We start from the raw sequence: 20,286 nt of genomic DNA on the forward strand, positions 1-20,286 counted from the left end.
AACTTATTTCTATAAATTCTGTCACCTAGGGCCATCTTTTTAGAGCTGTACCAATCTGGCGGGAAGAAATAAAGGGTGGAGATATGCTGTGAGTTTGCTCCTGGAGAGGCAGTGTAATGCGAAAAGCAAGACCTTCAAGATCAGGAAGACCTAGGCCCTGCTTCTGGTACCCCTGCTCAATGGTTATGTGATGCTGGAACATTACATATCCCCTCGGAGTCTTAATCTCATCGTGTATAAAATGAGTTACTGTCATGATTCTAGGAGAAAAGCACTCAGTAAATAATAAATATTGATTTCTTTCTACCTTTCAACTCTCCCTTTAGATCAATACTTAAAGCATCAACATCATCTCTGGAAAAGCAGAGAACAACCAGATCCCTGGGACAGTGGAGAGGGGAAGAAAAAGAAGACAGAACACTTAAGATGTGGGGCTGGCATGCTTGACCCACGCACTCCATACTTCCGTTATATCAAGAATCATGAGCTCATGGTGTTAGAAGCTTTGAAGTTCTGTGGTATTTCTGTATTTGACAAGTCGCTGTGGTTTTTTTACCTCACCAAATGCTCCTCTGCCTATTACTTTTAAGGACTCAAAATCTTCCAATCCAAGTCTTGTTCTCTTCAAACGAAGAAACTCTGTTTCCTTCCGAGCATGTGCCGATCTCCTGAGTCGTTTCTAATGTTTAAATAAAGAGGGAGAGAGGTGGGAAGGGGAGGAGTTGGAACTCTGAAACTCTGCAACAAAGTTGTATTTGTGGTTTAACCCACCTGCAAAGCAGGGCCACACCAGACTAAGCATCATCTGTTCATACATGAAAGCACCACAGAATGACCCTTACGAGATCACTCCTCCCTTCCCAGGCCTTCAGATACAATAACCAAGCCATACTGAACAGACGGTGCCTCCTCTGAGGGCTGACTAACCTACATCAACAATCGACTTTTCTAAAGCTTCTAATGAAGGAAGGATAAACAACCAACATTTTCCTTTAACCCTCCTTATATAAAAGTGTGGTTTTTAAATTTCCCTCTGGATTTTCTTTACAGATTGTGGTTCATTTTATGCATTAACTTTCTACTGTTCCTACAAGTCTTGGGTATTTTTCACCATTTTCCTGGGTTCTATGATTCATTCCTCTTTTTGAAAGCATTTCCACTGTCATTTCAGTTCCTTACATGGTTTCGAGTTAACTATATTTTCTGCCACATCTGTGGGCATTGGAGGGAAGGGCTGATTTGAGAGAGATTTTGCCTTGACAAAGATTTTAGAAATTTGCCCCACTTCTATGGAGCCTTTTCAGTGAATTAAAAATGCTATAATTTGCTTTTTTTTAATTTTAATTTTATTTCATCTCTTCCTTTTCTTGGAGTTCTAAAGCTAATTAATTTATTACAACAGAGCCTAGAGAAGTCATCCTCTCCTGGTACTTAATAATTAACTTCTCCCTCTGCATGAGTACCTAAATCCAGAAGCACACCAGCCCTCATAATTTCCTGTTATTGAGTCAAAGCCACTCCCCTGTGCACCAAGGCTAACAACTTGCTGGATAAGATATGATCTGCCATGCTGGGTTTCAAGGAAAATTTTTTCAATATTAATTACCTCTTCATCTTTTAGGCCTTCTTCTTCCATCACTTTTTCTAACTTCTTTTGTCTAAAAATAAATAAAGACATATGAAATAACATTTGAATGATAACTTTCCGTTATCTATATGCAAACAATTTTTTTTACTGATAAAAACAGGTAAATCTCAAAATCCTTCATTAAAACAACAAATTACAATTATTAAGACAAATAAAAAGATTCTCACCCTTTGTCAGTTCTACATTTTGACAAAAATTATATGTTAATGCAACAAAGAATCTTATTTCAAAATGAAAAGTTCTCTTTTTTTGGTAACATTTCCTCCTTAACAAACCACAGACAGCTGGTGTTTGATAACCTCTTCTATCAGGGCGTTTCTCTCCTTGTCCCTGACTGAAATCTACTTCCTTTACTTTCACATCTTCCTCCTCCTCCCTGCCACAAGCAAAGAGTAATAACAACAAAGGTAAACACAGGGGCTTCCCTGGTGGCGCAGGGGTTGAGAGTCCGCCTGCCGATGCAGGGGACGTGGGTTCGTGCCCCGGTCCGGGAGGATCCCACATGCCGCGGAGGGGCTGGGCTTGTGGGCCATGGCCGCTGAGCCTGCGTGTCCGGAGCCTGTGCTCCACAACGGGAGAGGCCACAGCAGTGAGAGGCCCGCGTACCACAAAAAAAAAAAAAAAAAAGGTAAACACAGAATTTGGAGATTCAAGGGGGGGGGGAATGTTCAAAAAAGATGACTGGCACTGCTGTTAAATCTTAAGACTCTAAATCCTTGGAGTACTAAACTTTAGAAACTGCATCCAAGAATGTTTTTGATCTGTATTCTCATACTGATTTGATAAAACTAAAAGAAACAAGTAAAACTTCCTTACAACAAATTCCACACAACTTTTATTTATTCGGCATAATAAATGAAAGCACATGGGCTGGAATCTCCTCTATCACTTATCAGCAATCCAGACAACAGGCATGCTGAGCAGAGCAGGGAAGAAGTACAAGGTACACGAAGCAACAGCCTGTGGTCTAGCGCAGCTGAGGCACACACAACTTGCAATGCCACACTAAGGTTGGCTCTTAGTCTGTAGACCTCAGAGCTATCAGAGGCTTGTGCACAAAGGAGTGGTGTGATGAGGTTTCTATTTCAGAATGGCAGCCCAAAGTAATGAGCTGATGGACTGGCAGGGAAAGCAACTGACAAAGACGGAGGCAAACTGGAAGCTATCGTTAGTCCGACGGACAATAAATACCTGGAACTAGGGCTGGAAACCTAGAATGAAGTGAACAGAGCTACTGCAAAGATAACCAACTGGCTGAAGGAGTCAAGGGAACAGTCTTAGAATTTCTTGTGTGGGAGGATAATGATGCCACTAACCAAGACAGGAAGCACAGAGAGAGGAACATGGGAAGATAATGAGTTTTATTTTAGTCAATGAGTATTTATTGCTATAATAGTATTTAGTTAAAATGAATATTTTTATTTAATTATATTTAATTACTGTTAGAAATCATATTACAGTACAAATCCACAGGCTGAGATGATAAACAAGAATTTGTGTCCAAACTCCCAGGAAGTGAAAAGATCTACTCTGACCGTGACGGGAAGAAGAAAGCATCTGCATGGCTCCCAGTCTGCTCACTTTTCTTCTAGTTCCCAGAATATTTTGGGATATGCATCTTTGTGTGCATATGTATTGGAGGGAGAAGGCTGTACTATTGGCAATTTCAGGAGTGAAAATTATTCCATTTCCATGGTTAAATAGTTGAAGTAGGGAAGAATAAGAAGAGTCAATGCATGGCAGGAACTATAAGAACTCAACCATGGTCAGCTCCTTTTGCGCCTTGAGTATCAAACACCATCATACTTTCTGACTATATATTCTTTGAATGACCACACCAGACTGTGACAGCAGTCCAATGTGCTATCACACAATGTGTGTCACAGAGACAGCCCAAATTTTAAAACTAAACTGGACAGTATTCTACAGCTCTGTTGCAAGTGTAATTAAACTGGTCTCAGTAGATAACCTGCCTGAGAGTAAAGTTAACAGAATCAACACCTTGAACACAATCAGATTCTTTTCTTCTTTTTGGCCGCGCCACGCGACTTACGAGATGTGAGATCTTAGTCCCCTGACCAGGGATTGAACCCAGGGCCTCAGGCGTGAGAGCTCGGAGTCCTAACCACTGGACTGCCAGGGAATTCCCCTCAGATTCTTTCATTAGAGAAAGTATCCAGAAAAAGCCTCTATCATGCAAAATTATCCATGGTAATGATTTATTGGGACCAAGCAACAAAGATCTTGAAGACGCAAAAATGGCAAACACGGTGACGTCTTACAAAAGGCTTACAAGTGACATCCTCTGTAAGACAATACCAAGGAATTACTAACTTGGTTAGACTCACGTTGGCATTGTGATGACAAGAAAATGGCCATATTTTTGGAGATGCATACTGAAGTACGTAAGATTGAAATGACAGATGTTTGAAATTTGCTTTAAAACACAATAGCAAGAAAGAATAAAATGGAATAAATGAAACAAATTTAGCAAAGTCTTGATAATTACTGAATCTGAGGGATGACTATATGGGGGCTCATTGTATTAGTCTTTCTACGCATGTGTTTAAAAATGCCCACAATGATTAAGAAAGGCAGGCCCCTCCACCACATGTCTCTCTGGTCGCAGGGCCCCACAAGCTAACACTCCAGCCTTTGATGAGGCCTCTTCAGCTCAACTCCAGTGTTCCAAAGCAGAACCCTGGGAGGGAGAGGCACTTTCACACAGAGGCCACACCCAACCCCACCCAGCAAGGCTTCCGGGAGTGAGCTCCATTTATTATCATGTGAGACCATTTCCCACGTGAGATGGTAAGTTCTTTTGAAGGCAGGGACCACATCTGAATCCTCCTTCTCCACTAAGAATAATGCTTTGTACACAGCAACTTTTTAAGATGTATGTTGCTAAATTAAAAAAAAAAAAGAAAGAAAGAAAGAAAAAAGGTCGGAACATGTCACAATGTACACACACATTCATGACTACTTCTTTTAATTAGCCCCCTTCACTACACCTAATTTAGACTCGCCTCCAAGCACAGCTTGATTCAGAGGCAGCAGGGATGGGAGGAAAAGGCTAGTCCACTCTACAAGCAAGTTGAGTAGACAATATTTCTAATTTCTGCTGATGACACACTTAAAATAATCAGGAAAAATGGTATAGAAATAAACAGTGGGCATCTCCATGATCAAAACTGAATTCTCAAGAAATACCCTAAAAATGATTACACAAAATTTTAAAAATCTCAACAAATTACTTTTGTTTGACTGATATCTAGTCAGTGAATATCATTAGATAAGTCTAGACTTAACCATTTCTGGGGCCCAAATAAAACTGACACTTGCTCACTAGTAATAATCACACATTGCAACTCAGTATCAGATCAGACTAAAAGCAAACAGTTAGGAAAACCTGGGTAAGAATATGGAAGAGAAGCAGCAGAAAATGCTGGTTCTCAGAGGGTAAAATGCAGGATAGTTCTTATTTGATTTAGAGGGAGAGCATACAATTATTGCCTATTGAATTAGGCTTTTATGGCTTTAATTAATCCACCAAAATAGTATTCATAAAGAACAGAAACAACACAGAATATTGTAAAAAGAAATGCCAGCTGCCTCAGTTTTGATTTCAAACTGCTCAAATTATCCAAACCATTAATTTTCTATGAACAACTAGGCAATTATCAACACCTATTTCTCTTATGTGTACCTAGGATCACATAAGAGAACAGGAGAATTGCTGTTCCTGGAGAAGCTTACCACAGAGGCCACTATTGAAGGCAAACACAGATTAAAAAAAGAATATGAACTTGCACTACTGAAGGGATTCAGTTTACCATCTATAAGTAGCTTTACTAAGCATTCTGCCACACTGTACAATGGGCACTAGACTCAAGGAATTTAACTGTGTTGAAACCAATATGTAGAACTTACTGTAGTGTTTCTATGAAACAGCCCAATGTTCTCATATTCTACCTTTATACAGAAAACAATTTGCAAATGATTTTTTTCTTCTGTCTTTAGGCTTTGGTCTCATTTCCCCTGCAGTAAATCCTTTGTTCAAATATAACCCAGTGTTCTACTATAAATGGAACAGCACAAAAGTTGCATATAAGTGGGAGAAATACTAGAGATTTTAAAGGCAACAAGACAAGGCATATACAAACAAAATAAAATTTTGTATTATAACATGATCTCTTTTATTAGCCCTCAAATTTACTAGCCTAATACCTATTATTTCAAACTGCTCATCATATATTAGCCATATACCCATAATAAAATGTTTCTTTACCATCAATTGTCTCATATCATTAAAACTCTGCTTATTTATCAAGGTTCTGTGACTTTTCCCCCATAACATCAAAACACTTGAAACTCCATTTCTGACAGTTCTAATTTTAGTTTACTTACTACTGTGGAAGCACCTGACAATCACTGTTTTTCTTTCTTTTTTTGTTAATTTTTAATTTTTGATACAATTTTGAAAGCTTAAAATCCATTTACAGTTATTACAAAATATTGGCTGTATTCCCCATGTTGTACGATATATCCTTGTAGCCTATCTTACACCCAATAGTTCATACCTCCCACTCCCCTCCCCAAACTGCCCCCCCTTACTGGTAACCACTGGTTTGTTCTCTATATCTGTGAGTCTGTTTTTTTTTTTTGTAATTTTATTTATTTTGGGCTGCATTGGGTCTTCATTGCGGCGCGCGGGCTTTCTCTAGTTGTGGCGAGTGGGGGCTACTCTTTGTTGTGGTGCGCGGGCTTCTCATTGCGGTGGCTTCTCCTTGCTGTGGAGCATGGGCTCTAGGCACATGGGCTTCAGTAGTTGTGGCATGTGGGCTCAGTAGTTGTGGTGCACAGGCTTAGTTTCTCTGTGGCATGTGGGATCTTCTCGGACCAGGGATCGAACCTGGGTCCCCTGCATTGGCAGGTGGATTCTTAACCACTAGGCCAGGGAAGTCCTCTTTTTTTGTTATATTCACTGGTTTGTGGTAGTTTTTAGATTCCACATATAAATGATATCATACAGTATTTTTCTTTCTCTGACTTATTTCATTTAGCATAATGCCTTCCAAGTCCATTCATGTTGCTGCAAATGGCAAAATTTCATACCTGTTTATGCCTGAGTAGTATTCCATTCTGTGTGTATGTATATATGTACATAAACAGCATCTTCTTCATCCATTCATCTGTTGATGGACAATTAGGTTGCTTCCCTATCTTGACAATTGTAAATAATGCTGCCATGAACACTGGGGTGCATTTATCTTCTCTAATTAGTGACTTTGGGTTTTTTTTCAGATATATACCCAGGAGTAGAACTGCTGGGTCATATGGTAGCTCTATTTTTAGCTTTTTGAGAAACCTGCATACTGTTTTCCACAGTGGCTGCATCAATTTACATTCCCACAGACAGCGTATGAGGGTTCCCTTTGCTCCACATCTTCACCAACATTTGTTACTTGTATTCTTTTTTTTTTTTACTTGTATTCTTTTTGATGATAGCCATTCTGACAGGTGTGAGGTGATATCTCATTGTGTGTTTTTTTTTAACATCTTTATTGGAGTATAATTGCTTTACAACGGTTTGTTAGTTTCTGCTTTATAACAAAGTGAATCAGTTATACATATACATATGTTCCCACATCTCTTCTGTCTTGCATCTCCCTCCCTCCCACCCTCCCTATCCCACCCCTCTAGGTGGTCACAAAGCACCGAGCTGATCTCCCTGTGCTACGCGGCTGCTTCCCACGAGCTATCTATTTTACGTTGGTAGTGTATATATGTCCATGCCACTCTCTCACTTTGTCACAGCTTACCCTTCCCCCTCCCCATATCCTCAAGTCCATTCTCTAGTAGGTCTGTGTCTTTATTCCCATCTTACCCCTAGGTTCTTCATGACCTTTTTTTTTTCTTTTTTTTTCTCTTAGATTCCATATATATGTGTTAGCATAAGGTATTTCAGAAAGAAAAAAACAAATACCGTATGCCAACACATATATAGAGAACCTCACTGTGGTTTTGATTTCCATTTCTCTGATGATTAGCTATGCTGAGCATCTTTTCATGTGCCTGTTGGCCATCTGCATTTCCTCTTTCAGGTGTCTGTTCAGTTCTTCTGCCCATTTTCTTTTTTTTTTTTTTTTTTTTTTTTGCAGTATGTGGGCCTCTCACTGTTGTGGCCTCTCCCGTTGCGGAGCACAGGCTCCGGACGCGCAGGCTCAGTGGCCATGGCTCACGGGCCCAGCCGCTCCGCGGCATGTGGGATCTTCCCAGACTGGGGCACGAACCCGTGTCCCCTGCATCGGCAGGCGGACTCTCAACCACTGCACCACCAAGGAAGCCCTTCTGCCCATTTTTTAATTGTGTTGATTTTTTAATGTTGAATTATATGAGTTGTTTATATACTGTTTTTCTTTTTTAATTTTCTAGGGGTGATAAAACCTGAAATAAAATAGTCTTATCAAATTGTATAAACAAACTCAAGAACAAGTATCAACTCATGTCCAAAAAAGAGGGCACTAGAGAAATGCAAAAAATACAATGAGATACCACCTCACAACGGTCAGAATGGCCATCATCAAAAAATCTACAAACAATAAATGCTGGAGATGTTGTGGAGAAAAGAGAACCCTCCTACACCGCTGGTGGGAATGTAAATTGGTACAAGCATTATGGAGAACGGTATGGAGGTTCCTTAAAAAACTAAATATAGAACTACCATATGATCCAGCAATCCCACTCCTAGGCATATATCCAGAGAAAACCATAATTCGAAAAGATACATGCACCCCAATGTTCACTGCAGCACTATTTACAATAGCCAAGACATGGAAGCAACCTAAATGTCCATCGATAGAGGAATGGATAAAGAAGATGTGGTATATAAATATACAATGGAATATTACTCAGCCATAAAAAAAAATAATGCCATTTGCAGCAACAAGGATGGACCTAGAGATTATCATGCTAAGTAAAGTCAGTCAGAGAAAGACAAACATCATATGGTTATCACCTACATGTGGTATCTAATTTAAAAAATGATACAAATGAACTTATTTACAAAAACAGAAATGGACTCATAGATCTTGAAATCAAACTTATGGTTACCAAAGGGGATACGTGGGGGGAAGTGAAAAATCAGGAGATTGGGATTAACATATACACACTATTATACATAAAATAGATAACTAACAAGCACCTACTGTATAGCATAGGGAACTCTACTCAATATTCTATAATAACTTATATGGGAAAAGAATCAGAAAAAGAATGGATATATATATATATATATATATATGTATAACTAATTCACTCTGCTGTACACCTGAAACTAACATAGCATTGTAAATCAACTATACTCCAATAAAAATTTTTAAAAATAAAAAACAGGGGCCTCCCTGGTGGCGCAGTGGTTGAGAGTCCGCCTGCCGATGCAGGGGACACGGGTTCGTGTCCCGGTCCGGGAGGATCATCCACATGCCGCGGAGCAGCTGGGCCCGTGAGCCATGGCCGCTGAGCCTGCGCATCCGGAGCCTGTGCTCCACAACGGGAGAGGCCGCAACAGTGAGAGGCCCGCGTACCGCAAAAAATAAATAAATAAATAAAAAACAGAACAGCAACAAAAAAAGAGGGCGCTAGGGCTTCCCTGGTGGCGCAGTTGTTGAGAGTCCGCCTGCTGATGCAGGGTACACGGGTTTGTGCCCCGGTCCGGGAAGATTCCACATGCTGCGGAGCGGCTGGGCCCGTGAGCCTATAACCGCTGAGCCTGCGCGTCCTGCGCGTCCGGAGCCTGTGCTCCGCAACGGGAGAGGAGGCCACAACAGTGAGAGGCCCACCTACCGCAAAAATAAATAAATAAATAAATAAAAATTTTAAAAAAAGAGGGCGCTAAAAAGATTAACAAGGAAATACTAATTCTGAAAAGTTCAAAGTATCTACTGTTTTTTTAAATGAAAAATAATGGTGATTTGATAACAAAAATTACAAAAACATTCTAATCCTCTTAAATGTCTAACATTCTCTTTTTACTGTGCTTTGATTAATTTGGTCTTCAAGAAAAGAAAAACCATGAAAGCTTCTAAAAGGTCTTTCCATCTTGAGAATCCAAAACAAAAAAAGCACTGATTTCAACCAATTTTTGGGGTGCAATCTTAGTGTAAATCAAAATATAACACTTATTAACAAAGTAAATAAAACCATGTATCATCTTGTTCCTGGAGAATGTGATACATATCAATGATGCACCACAGGGCAGAGCCAGTAGGATTAAAAACCAACTGACTGGGCTTCCCTGGTGGCACAGTGGTTAGAATCCGCCTGCCAATGCAGGGGACGCGGGTTCAAGCCCTGGTACAGGAAGATCCCACACGCCACAGAGCAACGAAGCCCATGAGCCACAACTACTGAGCCTACGCTCTAGAGCCCGTGTGCCACAACTACTGAGCCTGCGAGCCACAACTACTGAAGCCCGCGCGCCTAGAGCCTGTGCTCTGCAACAAGAGAACCCACTGCAATAAGAAGCCCGCGCACCACAAATAAGAGTAGCCCCTGCTCTCCACGACTAGAGAAAGCCCGCACGCAGCAACGAAGACCCAACGCAGCCAAAAATAAATTAATTAATTAATTTTAAAAAAACACCCGGGCTTCCCTGGTGGCGCAGTGGTTGGGAATCCGCCTGCCGATGCAGGGGACACAGGTTCGTGCCCTGGTCCGGGAGGATCCCACATGCCGCGGAGCGGCTGGGCCCGTGAGCCATGGCCGCTGGGCCTGCGCGTCCGGAGCCTGTGCTCCGCGGCGGGAGAGGCCACAGCAGTGAGAGGCCCGCGTACCGAAAAAAAAAAAAAAAAAAAAAACCAACTGACTATTATCAAATAAGACAAGTAACTTAATGAGAACTCATAAGCATTTGCTTTGTAACTACAATTCCAGAAGCTCTGATTTCAAGAGAGTGGCTGTATTTGAAAATAACCATCTCCAACAGGTTTCACATGCCTAGAGATAGAGTGTGCAAATTTATTTTTGAATTCCCCATGATCCTAACAAAGAGCACTGTACAGGCTCTTGTTTGTCCCAGTGAACAACAGCTAGCCACCACCAGGTATAAAGTATCTTGCTATTCCGCATACAGAGCTGCATATTTAAGGTCAAGTCATATATCCCATTTAAATTATGATCTACACCCTCCTGCAGAAAGCTGTTGCAAATAAATCCTTATCCAAACGTTAGCACACTGAATCCAGCAACACAGAAAGAGAATAATGCATTATGACCAAGAGAGTTTACCCCAGGAACGGAAGGTTAGTTTAACATTCAAAAATCAGTCCAGGGCTTCCCTGCTGGCGCAGTGGTTGGGAGTCCGTCTGCTGATGCAGGGGACACTGGTTCGTGCCCCGGTCCGGGAGGATCCCGCATGCCGCGGACCGGCTGGGCCGGTGGGCCATGGCCGCTGAGCCTGCGCGTCCGGAGCCTGTGCGCCGCAACGGGAGAGGCCGCGGCAGTGAGAGGCCCACGTACCGCAAAAAAAAAAAAAAAAAAAACCCACAAAAATCAGTCCATGTAATTCACCACAGTGAGAGAATAAAGGAGAAAAAACAGTATGATCATTTCAAAGATGCAGAAAAAGCATTTGACAAAATTCAACATCCACTCATGATAAAAACTCTCAGTCTCATAGGAACAGAAGGAAACTTCCCCAACCTATGAAGAGCATCTTTGAAAAAGCTACATTAACATCACAACAGTGAAACAGTGCTTTCCCACTTAAATCAGGAACAAAAGATGTCTACTCCCACCACTTACATTCAACATTGTACCTGAAATCCTAGCCAATGTAAAAAGGCAAGAAAAAGAAAGGAAAGTTGTACAGATTGGAAAGGAAGACAAAAAACTCCCTATTTGGCTATGACATGATTGTTCACATAGAAAATCCTAAGGAATCTACAAAAAAGCTACGAGAATAAGTAAATTAGCAAGTCACAGGGTATAAGGTCAAAACACAAAATTCAGTTATAGTTCTATATGCTAGCAGCAAACAAGTGGAACATGAAATTTTAAATATCCACTTACAATAGCATCAAGAAACTCCAAAAATACTAGGAATAGACAAACAAAGACATGAAAGACCTCCACCCTAAAACTACAAAATACTGCTGAGAAAAATTAAAGACCTAACAAAATGGAGAGATAAGCCTCAGAAGATTCAATGTTAAGATGTCAACTCTCCCTCAAACTGATCTACAGATTCAATACAATTATAACCATAATTCCATCAGGCTTTTCTGTAGAAACTGACAAGCTGATTCTAAAATTTATATGGAAATTCAAAGAACCTAGAATATCCAAAGCAATCTCGAAAAAAAACAGGAACAACAAAGTTGAGGACTTACAGTTTCTGACTTCAAAACTTACCACAAAGCTACCGTAATAAAAAAAATCTGATACTGGCATAGGGACAGACAAATAAATCAATGAAACAGAATAAAGAGCCCAGACACAGGTACACAATTACACAGTACTTGATTTTCAAAAGTGCCAAAGCAACCTAATGGGGAAAAGAAAATCTTTGCAACAAATAGTGCTTAAATAACTGGATATCCATAAGGAAAATAAATAAATAAATCTCAAACCCCACCTCATACCATACACTTATTAACTCAAGATGGATCATATAAATGTAAAAACTAAATCTATAAAACTTCCAGAAGAAAACATAAGAGAATATCTTCATAACTTAGGGGTAGGCAAAGGTTTCTTAGAGGTCACAGAATGCAATAACTACAAAAGAAAAAAATGCCAAATTAGATGAACAGGAAAGCACAGACTGGGAAACCTTTGCAAAACACAGCTACGACAAAGAACCAGTATCTAAGATATAAAAGGAACTCCTAAAACTCAATGGTCAAAAAATTTGAACACTTCACAAAGGAAAATACACAAATGGCCAAAAAAAGCACATAAAGAAAAATGTTCAATATCATTAATTGTCAGAGAAATGCAAATTAAAACAATGAGGGACTCCCCTGGTGGCGCAGTGGTTAAGAATCCGCCTGCCAATGCAGGGGACTCAGGTCCCACATGCCGCGGAGCAACTAAGCCCCTGCAACACAGCTGCTGAGCCTGCGCTCTGGAGTCCGCACGCCTCAACAAGAGAAGCCACCGCACTAAGAGGCCCATGCACTGCAACAAAGGGTAGCCCCCGCTCGCCACAACTGGAGAAAGCCAGTGCCCAGCAATGAAGACCCAACACAGCCAAAAGTAAATAAATTTATTTTAAAAAAAAAAGAGCAAGCGTTTAAAAATAAAATAAAACAACAATGAAATGCCACTAAGCATCCACAAGAATAGCTAAAGTTAAAAGGCTGACAACACAAATGTTAAAAAATATATATAAAGCAACTAGAACTCTCATACACTGTTGGTAATATTTTAGAAAAAGGTCTAGCAGTTTCTTATAAAACTAAACATATACCTATGTATGTTTACAAACCAGCCATTCCACTCCTAAATATTAACCTAAGAAATGAAAACAAACGTTCACAAAAAGATCTGTACACAAATGTTCAGAGAAACTTATTCAAAACAGCCCAAAACTTTAAAATGCCCAGATTTTTATCAACAAAAGAATATATAAACAAACTATGGTAGTCATAAAAGAGAATGGTACTCAGCAATATAAAGGAACAAACTATGCACACAAAAGCAACATGGATGAACCTTGAAAACATTAGGCTGAGTGCAAGATGCCTTATTCAAAAGAATCCATTATACATGTCCCATTTGTATGGAATAGACAATATTAATCTATGGTAGAAACAAAATCACAACAGTGGCGTGGGGTTGAAGGAGAATCTCCAGGGATGAACTTTCTGGGATGATGGTAATATTCTATGTCTCGATAGGGGTTTAAGTTATACAGGTGTATGTATTTGTCAAAACTCCGAAACGTACCATTAAGGTGGTGCATTTCATTCTATACAGATTTTCCACTCTCTTAAAATATATATAGAAAACTCCATTTGTTATACAAGCAGAAATATTCAAAAGTAAAACATATAGACATCTGCAGCATACTTTGAAGTACAAGCAAAAAGTTAAGATGAATTAATGAATGGATAAAGGAATGGATAGATCAGTATGTGATAAAACAACAGATAATAGTAGAATCTATATGATGTCTAGGTATTCACTGTATAATTCTTTCAATTTTTCTGTACTTTTGAATATTTTCATAATAAAATATTGGGAAAAAAATTTTAATTATGAGTTACTACATGGATAGTGCACACTAGATCAGTAACAATAGTTGCTACTGTAATAGGGAAGAACTTTTTGTATTCTATTACAAGTTAATCACTAAAGGGATGTTGCCTATAAGCTTAAATTATACATAAATGCCCATCTCTGGGAACCCAGGTAATGAGCATTAAGCTAAAATACCTTTGTTTAGTTCACAGGAAACATCCTGACCAGGCCCACCTGTGAATGAATGACTGCAGGGAGGAAGAAATGAACACAACGCCTCCGGAGAATGATTGGAACCAGGAAATGTTTGACTTTACTCCCTTCCCTTTTAATACAAAAGGAGCCTCAGGCAAGATGGTTCTTTAGGGGCAAACCACCTTCTCGGTTTGCTGGCTTTCTGAATAAAGCCGCTATTTCTTGCCCTCAACAACTCATCTCTCAAATTATTGGCCTGTTGTGCAGCGAGCAGTATGAGATTGGACTCGGTAATGCTACAACCCCATTAACTATGTGATTACTGTGTGAAGCACTTTGGTGGGTACTCATATATGTTTTATCTAATCCCCACAGCAATCCTGCAAGGCAAGTAGTAGTATCCCCATTTTCCAGATGGGACAGCTGATACGCAGGAAGACTAAGCACTTGTTCCGACCTCATACAGCTACTAAATGGTAACGGCAGGATTCTAAACCCAGATCTGGCTCCATAAGGTTTGCTCTTTCCATTACATCACACTGCCTTCACAATGAACTCTAAGGTTTTGGCCCAATTAATTTTTTTATACTACCATGAAATTTTATGTTATTGACTAGTATCAGAAATAAGTGGGTTAATAGCAAGGGCTTTGGAAATCAGTGACACCGTCATTCCACTGTACTCGAATAGGCTGTAACACGGCTGCTGCTATTCTTGTCTCCTTTCAACCATATTATGAATGTGATTTATGATACTAGATATGGATGCCAAAACCATGACACAATTTTCTCAAAATTCTTTACCTCATTTCTCGTTCTTCATGTTGAGCGATAAGGTTGCTATAAAAATTCTCCAGTGTCACTTTGGTCATTGTCACCCTTTCCTTTGTGTGATTACTCATGGCCGAGCAAGGTGTTGAGCCTGTCATTGCCATGGCTGCTAGAAACAAAAAAAAAAAAAAAAGAGGTATTAGTTTTGGAGTTAGAATCCACCAATTATGCACTCTCTTACCCTATTGGTAGGAATGTAAATTGACCCAAGTTTTCTGGAGGACAAACAACATATAACAAAAAACAGACAAACATAATACTTGGTGAAAATAAGTATACATTAATGTTTTTTGACCCGGAAATATCATCCCTAGGTATAAGGCCTACAGAAACTGTCACACAGGCTCTTAAGGGAACATGCACAAGGATGTGCATTACAGAGGATGTTCACTATGCCATCACCTGTGTTATGAGAAGTTGGAGGCAATTCAGTAAGCAAATCATAAATAAAATGTTGTGGATGCATACAAAGAAATACCATACAACAGTCAGAAGCCAATCTACCTGTATCTAAAAGCAACATGAATATATCTTTAAAGCATAGTGTTGCATTTTTTAAAAAGAAGAGAACAAGGTTACCATACCAGATACATATATTAAGAATATATAACATAGACAGTACAATTCTTTGCCATCCAGGAATCTACCTTGAAGAAATCAAAGACCCATAAGGATTCATACACAAGGGGATTCAATGCAGCATTGTAATGACAAAGAAAAACTAGAAGTAACTTGAATAACCAACAACAGAACTGATTAAATTATGGGAAAGTCCTACAATGAAATTAATATGCAGACAATTAAAATATGCTCAGGGATTCCCTGGTGGCGCAGTGGTTGAGAGTCTGCCTGCTGACGCAGGGGACAGGGGTTTGTGCCCCGGTCCAGGAGGATCCCACATGCCGCGGAGCAGCTCGGCCCGTGAGCCATGGCCGCTGAGCCTGCGCTCTGCAACAGGAGAGGCCACAACAGTGAGAGGTCCACGTACAGCAAAAAAAAAAAAAAAAAAACTCAAACGTTTAATGTCAGGGAAAATATTTCCAGTCTAAGTGAAAAAGAATAGGTTAAAAAACAGAATGTATACCATTTTATGTGTTTACTGTATATGCACAGAATTATTAGAAATATATATCAAAATGTTATTAGTGGCCTAACTCTAGGCAGTGAGAATACAATAGATCATTTTATTCTTGTTTTCCACATTTTCTTCAATGAGTGTGTACTATTACCATTAAGTTACCAAGAACTTTTAAATTTACAATTTCTATAGTTTAAAAAAATCTATGACTAAAATCTTCATCTATAGGTATATATGTACTGTGACATGGCTTATGGTTATTTGATAGACGTTTACCGTCTAGTTGAATTGACAAGTTAAAACAAAGACCTATGATGGAAACAATATTACAAAAGAAAAAACCTGAATCATAATTTCAGTGATGGAAGATATCTCAAAAACAAGAGACCCTAACCTCCTAGTTTTACATATTTGAAAACTGATACCAACAAGGTTTAAATAGCTTACAGAACTTTTTTCCCCACCTAAATTTAAATCTCATTTGCCCTAAATATTTTTTGCCAACCTACATTGTCACACCTCGCCAAACTGTTCACCAACCTTGACTTGCTCCAGCATTGGCAATAATGCTCAATATTTTATCCTTATCATGCCTTCCTCCTACAGGACCTGCCTCTAAGTCTATCTTTTCATCCCAATATGAAGCTGAGTAAAAATCAGGAGGGGCCAAGGGCCATTTTCAAGGACTTTTAAATTGTTTTGTAGATTAAACTTAGGCTTTTAAGGAATGTGCAAACACTTATTATTACTAAGAAAATAGACTTAACACTAAGCAATTTTATAAAAAGATACTCAGGGAAAATCACAAAGAATACTGTCATCAGAGAAAAGATTCAAAATCAAGGCTCTACTTCAAAGTCAAACATTTTGATTCATGATGAGCCAATATGATCAGTAATCACAAATTCAAGATATTGAACTCATCCTTACCTTACTATAAAATGTTACTTTTTATGGGAAAGTTTCTGCTAACACCAAAGCAAACTCAAATGTTTTTAGGCTATCAGTGGAATTTTTTTTAAAACCTCTGTTTGGTTTATGAAGCTCGGGTGTGGTTCCTTATTTGTCAGCCTGTACCCCCTCCACCCACAATGAAAACCACATGTACTTTAAGTTTGGTGAAGAAATTTTAAAAGCAGATTTAAAAACAAGTCTGAAGTGAGAGAGCCCTTAGTACTCCTCCTTCGTCAGAAAATTTCTGGAGAATGTCTGTTTCTTTCTTTCTCTCTCTCTCTCTCTCTCTCTATATATATATATTTACATTTTAACAAATGAAATTATTTCCACATAAAAATACAACTAGAGAGTGTTTAAGACAAACAGCGCCTTCCATATAATAGGCAATTAGTAAACGTAAGTTGAGCAAGTTAATGATTTTCAGGTGTCAACAAAGGTAAAGAACAAAATTACATGTACATTGACGGGTATATAAAATCTGGGGCACAAACATTTTGACCCATTTAAGTCACTACCATGACTTACTAACCTTTGTAAAAGATCAACAGATTAAGTGCACTCAAAGAAACTCATATAGCAGGCCAACAATGTTCTAGCTGAATGGTTTCCAACCTTCATACAGCCTCTGATGTAACGGCAAAGGTTGCACTGTCCTTCCCTTTGATGATTCTTCAAACCTCCTCCCCCTCCTCTTCATCCGCTCATAAAAGGGTTAGCCTAATTCTAATAACCTTTCATCAAAAGTTACAATTTCAGGTTTCCCTGGTAGCGCAGTGGTTGAGAGTCCGCCTGCCGATGCAGGGGACACGGGTTCGTGCCCTGGCCTGGGAAGATCCCACGTGCTGCGGAGCAGCTGGGCCCGTGAGCCATGGCCGCTGAGCCTGCATCCGGAGCCTGTGCTCTGCAACGGGAGAGACCACAACAGTGAGCGGCCCGCGTACCGCAAAAAAATAAAAAATAAAAAAAAATAAAAAGTTACAATTACTAGTGCCCTACAGCAATTTATAGGCTTAGTGGGCCAACCAAGTACTTTACAGGGCTTTCCCTAAAGCTTTTGACAATTTAAGCCTTCTTGCCCTGACCTATAGGCCACTGGAGGCCTCTGCCCTATTTGTTTCATTCTCCAACTCAGAATTAAGAAATAACAGGTACGTAAGAAATTCTTAAAAGTTAAAAAAAAATTAACAAAAGAATGTGATCCTCATAAGTCAGGGCAAACGTTAAAAGGAGATCAAATGAAAACTACTGTTATATTCAATCTAGATAGTTACGCATGATTAACTGATTGACTTTAAAATGGTACCCTGTTAACTCCATAAATACCCCCTTTTCTCACCAAAATTCTTTATTTCTTTGTGACTGACAACCCAATATTCGGACAATTCAACACTGGGGCTGAGACTATTCCTTACGAGTTACATATCTAATTCCTCCTACTGAACTAACTATAAGCCACTGGAGAGCAAGCACCCTATCTTTTACTACTTTTAATATCCTTCCCCATATCATGCACAGTGCTATGCATAGTTAAGTACCTTATAAAAGATCTGCTAGGAAAACACTGGTCTCTTATGTCCATTACCCGGAGCTGAAAATATGTATGTATGACTGGGGTAGGGTTAGGACATGGAATGGTTTTCTATACAGAGTTGGATAGAGCTCTTCTCCTCGTCTTATGAGGAAGCTGCCATCTAACGCTTGGGTGGACAGTGGAGCCTGTTATTGTGGCGGTGGTTGTTTTGTGCTTAGGGAAACCACATCCACTGCCTGGCTAATTCTAAGTCAGAGCCAAAGGGAGCTGAAAGGGAGAGGAAGCACGGGGCTTCTTCACTCCAGCCTTCCTCTGTACACTTCAAAAAGAACAAGTTTCTCTTTGTGTCGTTTAGTCAACTGGGAGATCTGGTCTCTCTACTTGCCGTTCTGCATGCTTTCTCTAAGTCTTTCTGTACAGACTTTGCTCCAAGTTCTAACTGGCATTCTTTCTCCACTCATCTTAAAAGAAGAGTCTTCATTAAATTTCCCTGTGGTTTAGAGGCAGCTTCTCTGAAGGCCAGTACCCTAAGATTGACCATCAGGAAGGGGGCAGACGCAAAGGTACCAACATCTCTGCCTCACACAACACCTCTCAGGTTCTTAGAAAAAAGACAAGGAGGTGAACATTCATAACGACCGACATCCCGAAGGGCACTGAGCAGACAAAGCAGGCAACACGGAAAGAAAGCCTGGCTCCCCGCCCCAACTGCACACGAAGACAGAGTGGACGGGGTGGGGAGCCTGGGACTGGGAAAACGTGCAGAGGACCGACAAGGAGCCTCTGGAAGCCAGGAGGAGGGAGACTGTCAGGAGGGGCCGAAAGGGCAGGGCTGGAAACAGGACGCCAGCGGGAAGGGGAAAACCCCGAAAAGAGTCGGCGGAAGAGGAGAGAAGGGAAAAGCCAGGGATGGACCGAAGACAACAGCAGCTAGACACTCACCAGAGCCCCAGGGGAGGCAGGGCTGAGGGCAGCCGACAGCCGCAAACGCCGGCCGGGCCAGCAGTCTCGACGTGAGTAGAAGCGAAACCCCAGCACCAGCAGCCAGCCGACCAGAGGAGGGGACGGGACGCCCGAGGGGCTCTGAGGTAGGGTCCGAGGAGCGGTTACGGGTGCGAACAACAGGAAGCGCCCCAACTGCCGGAAAAGACGGCAAGCGGAGGGGCCAAGGCCGCCCAGTCTCTCACGGCGGAGACTGTTGCCGCGGCGGCCAGGCGCCCAGACTGCGCAAGCGTTACTTCCCCGCGAAGCGGTGGCGATTTCAGGTCTGCGCGTGCGCGGCCCCGCCCCTCCTCGCCTTATTCCAGCAGGAGAGGCTGGGTTGAGCGCGGAAGTGTGAGGTGTGGAGCCTTCTCGGGGTGGGCGGAGCTGGGCTCGGGGGAGGGTCTTTTTATTTTTATTTTGAAATAATTATAAGCTCACAAAAAGTTGCAAAATTAGTACAAAGAGGTCCCTTTTACCCATCGCCCACCCAGCTTCCCTCAACATCTTACGTAACTATACTACATTATCAAAACCAGGGAATTAACATTGGCGGGATACAATTGACTAGACCAATGCAATTAACTGGATTACAAGTCTGACTCAGATTTAACCAGTTTGGCATGCACTCATTTGTGCGTGTGCGTGTGGGTGCGTGTTCGCGTTCATGTGTAGCTCCATGAAGTTTTATCACCTGTGTAATCTTGGTCCCCCACCTTCTCTTGATTTTCATCATAAATAGGTCCGCTGGAGGCCTTGGCATCCCAGTGTGTACAGAAGAACCTGCTTTTCAAGGCTACCTAGCCGCTTAGTCCATCCC

General features: G+C 40.7%; 1 protein-coding gene across 4 annotated transcripts in view; it reads right to left on the bottom strand.

The window, feature by feature from the left end:
* Nucleotides 1–19,751, bottom strand: part of STK38 (serine/threonine kinase 38) — a 42,635-nt gene extending 22,884 nt beyond the window's left edge. For 2 of the 4 annotated variants that reach the window (XM_027127061.1, XM_027127060.1), the window contains exons 1-4: nucleotides 19,428–19,696; nucleotides 14,893–15,028; nucleotides 1,607–1,658; nucleotides 557–679 (exon numbers count right to left, since the gene is read on the bottom strand). In XM_027127061.1, the coding sequence (XP_026982862.1) occupies nucleotides 557–679; nucleotides 1,607–1,658; nucleotides 14,893–15,023 (306 nt within the window). In that variant the 5' untranslated portion in view covers nucleotides 15,024–15,028; nucleotides 19,428–19,696. Of the gene's footprint in view, nucleotides 1–556; nucleotides 680–1,606; nucleotides 1,659–14,892; nucleotides 15,029–19,427 lie in introns of all 4 variants that reach the window. The other 2 variants (XM_027127059.1, XM_027127057.1) reach the window with 2 other exon arrangements.
* Between the last annotated feature and the right edge of the window lie 535 nt (nucleotides 19,752–20,286).

This window comes from Aethalodelphis obliquidens, unplaced genomic scaffold, assembly GCF_003676395.1.
Source record: "Aethalodelphis obliquidens isolate GAN/ISIS:26980383/991018 unplaced genomic scaffold, ASM367639v1 scaffold31, whole genome shotgun sequence".
In the NCBI taxonomy this organism is placed as follows: Eukaryota; Metazoa; Chordata; class Mammalia; order Artiodactyla; family Delphinidae; genus Aethalodelphis; species Aethalodelphis obliquidens.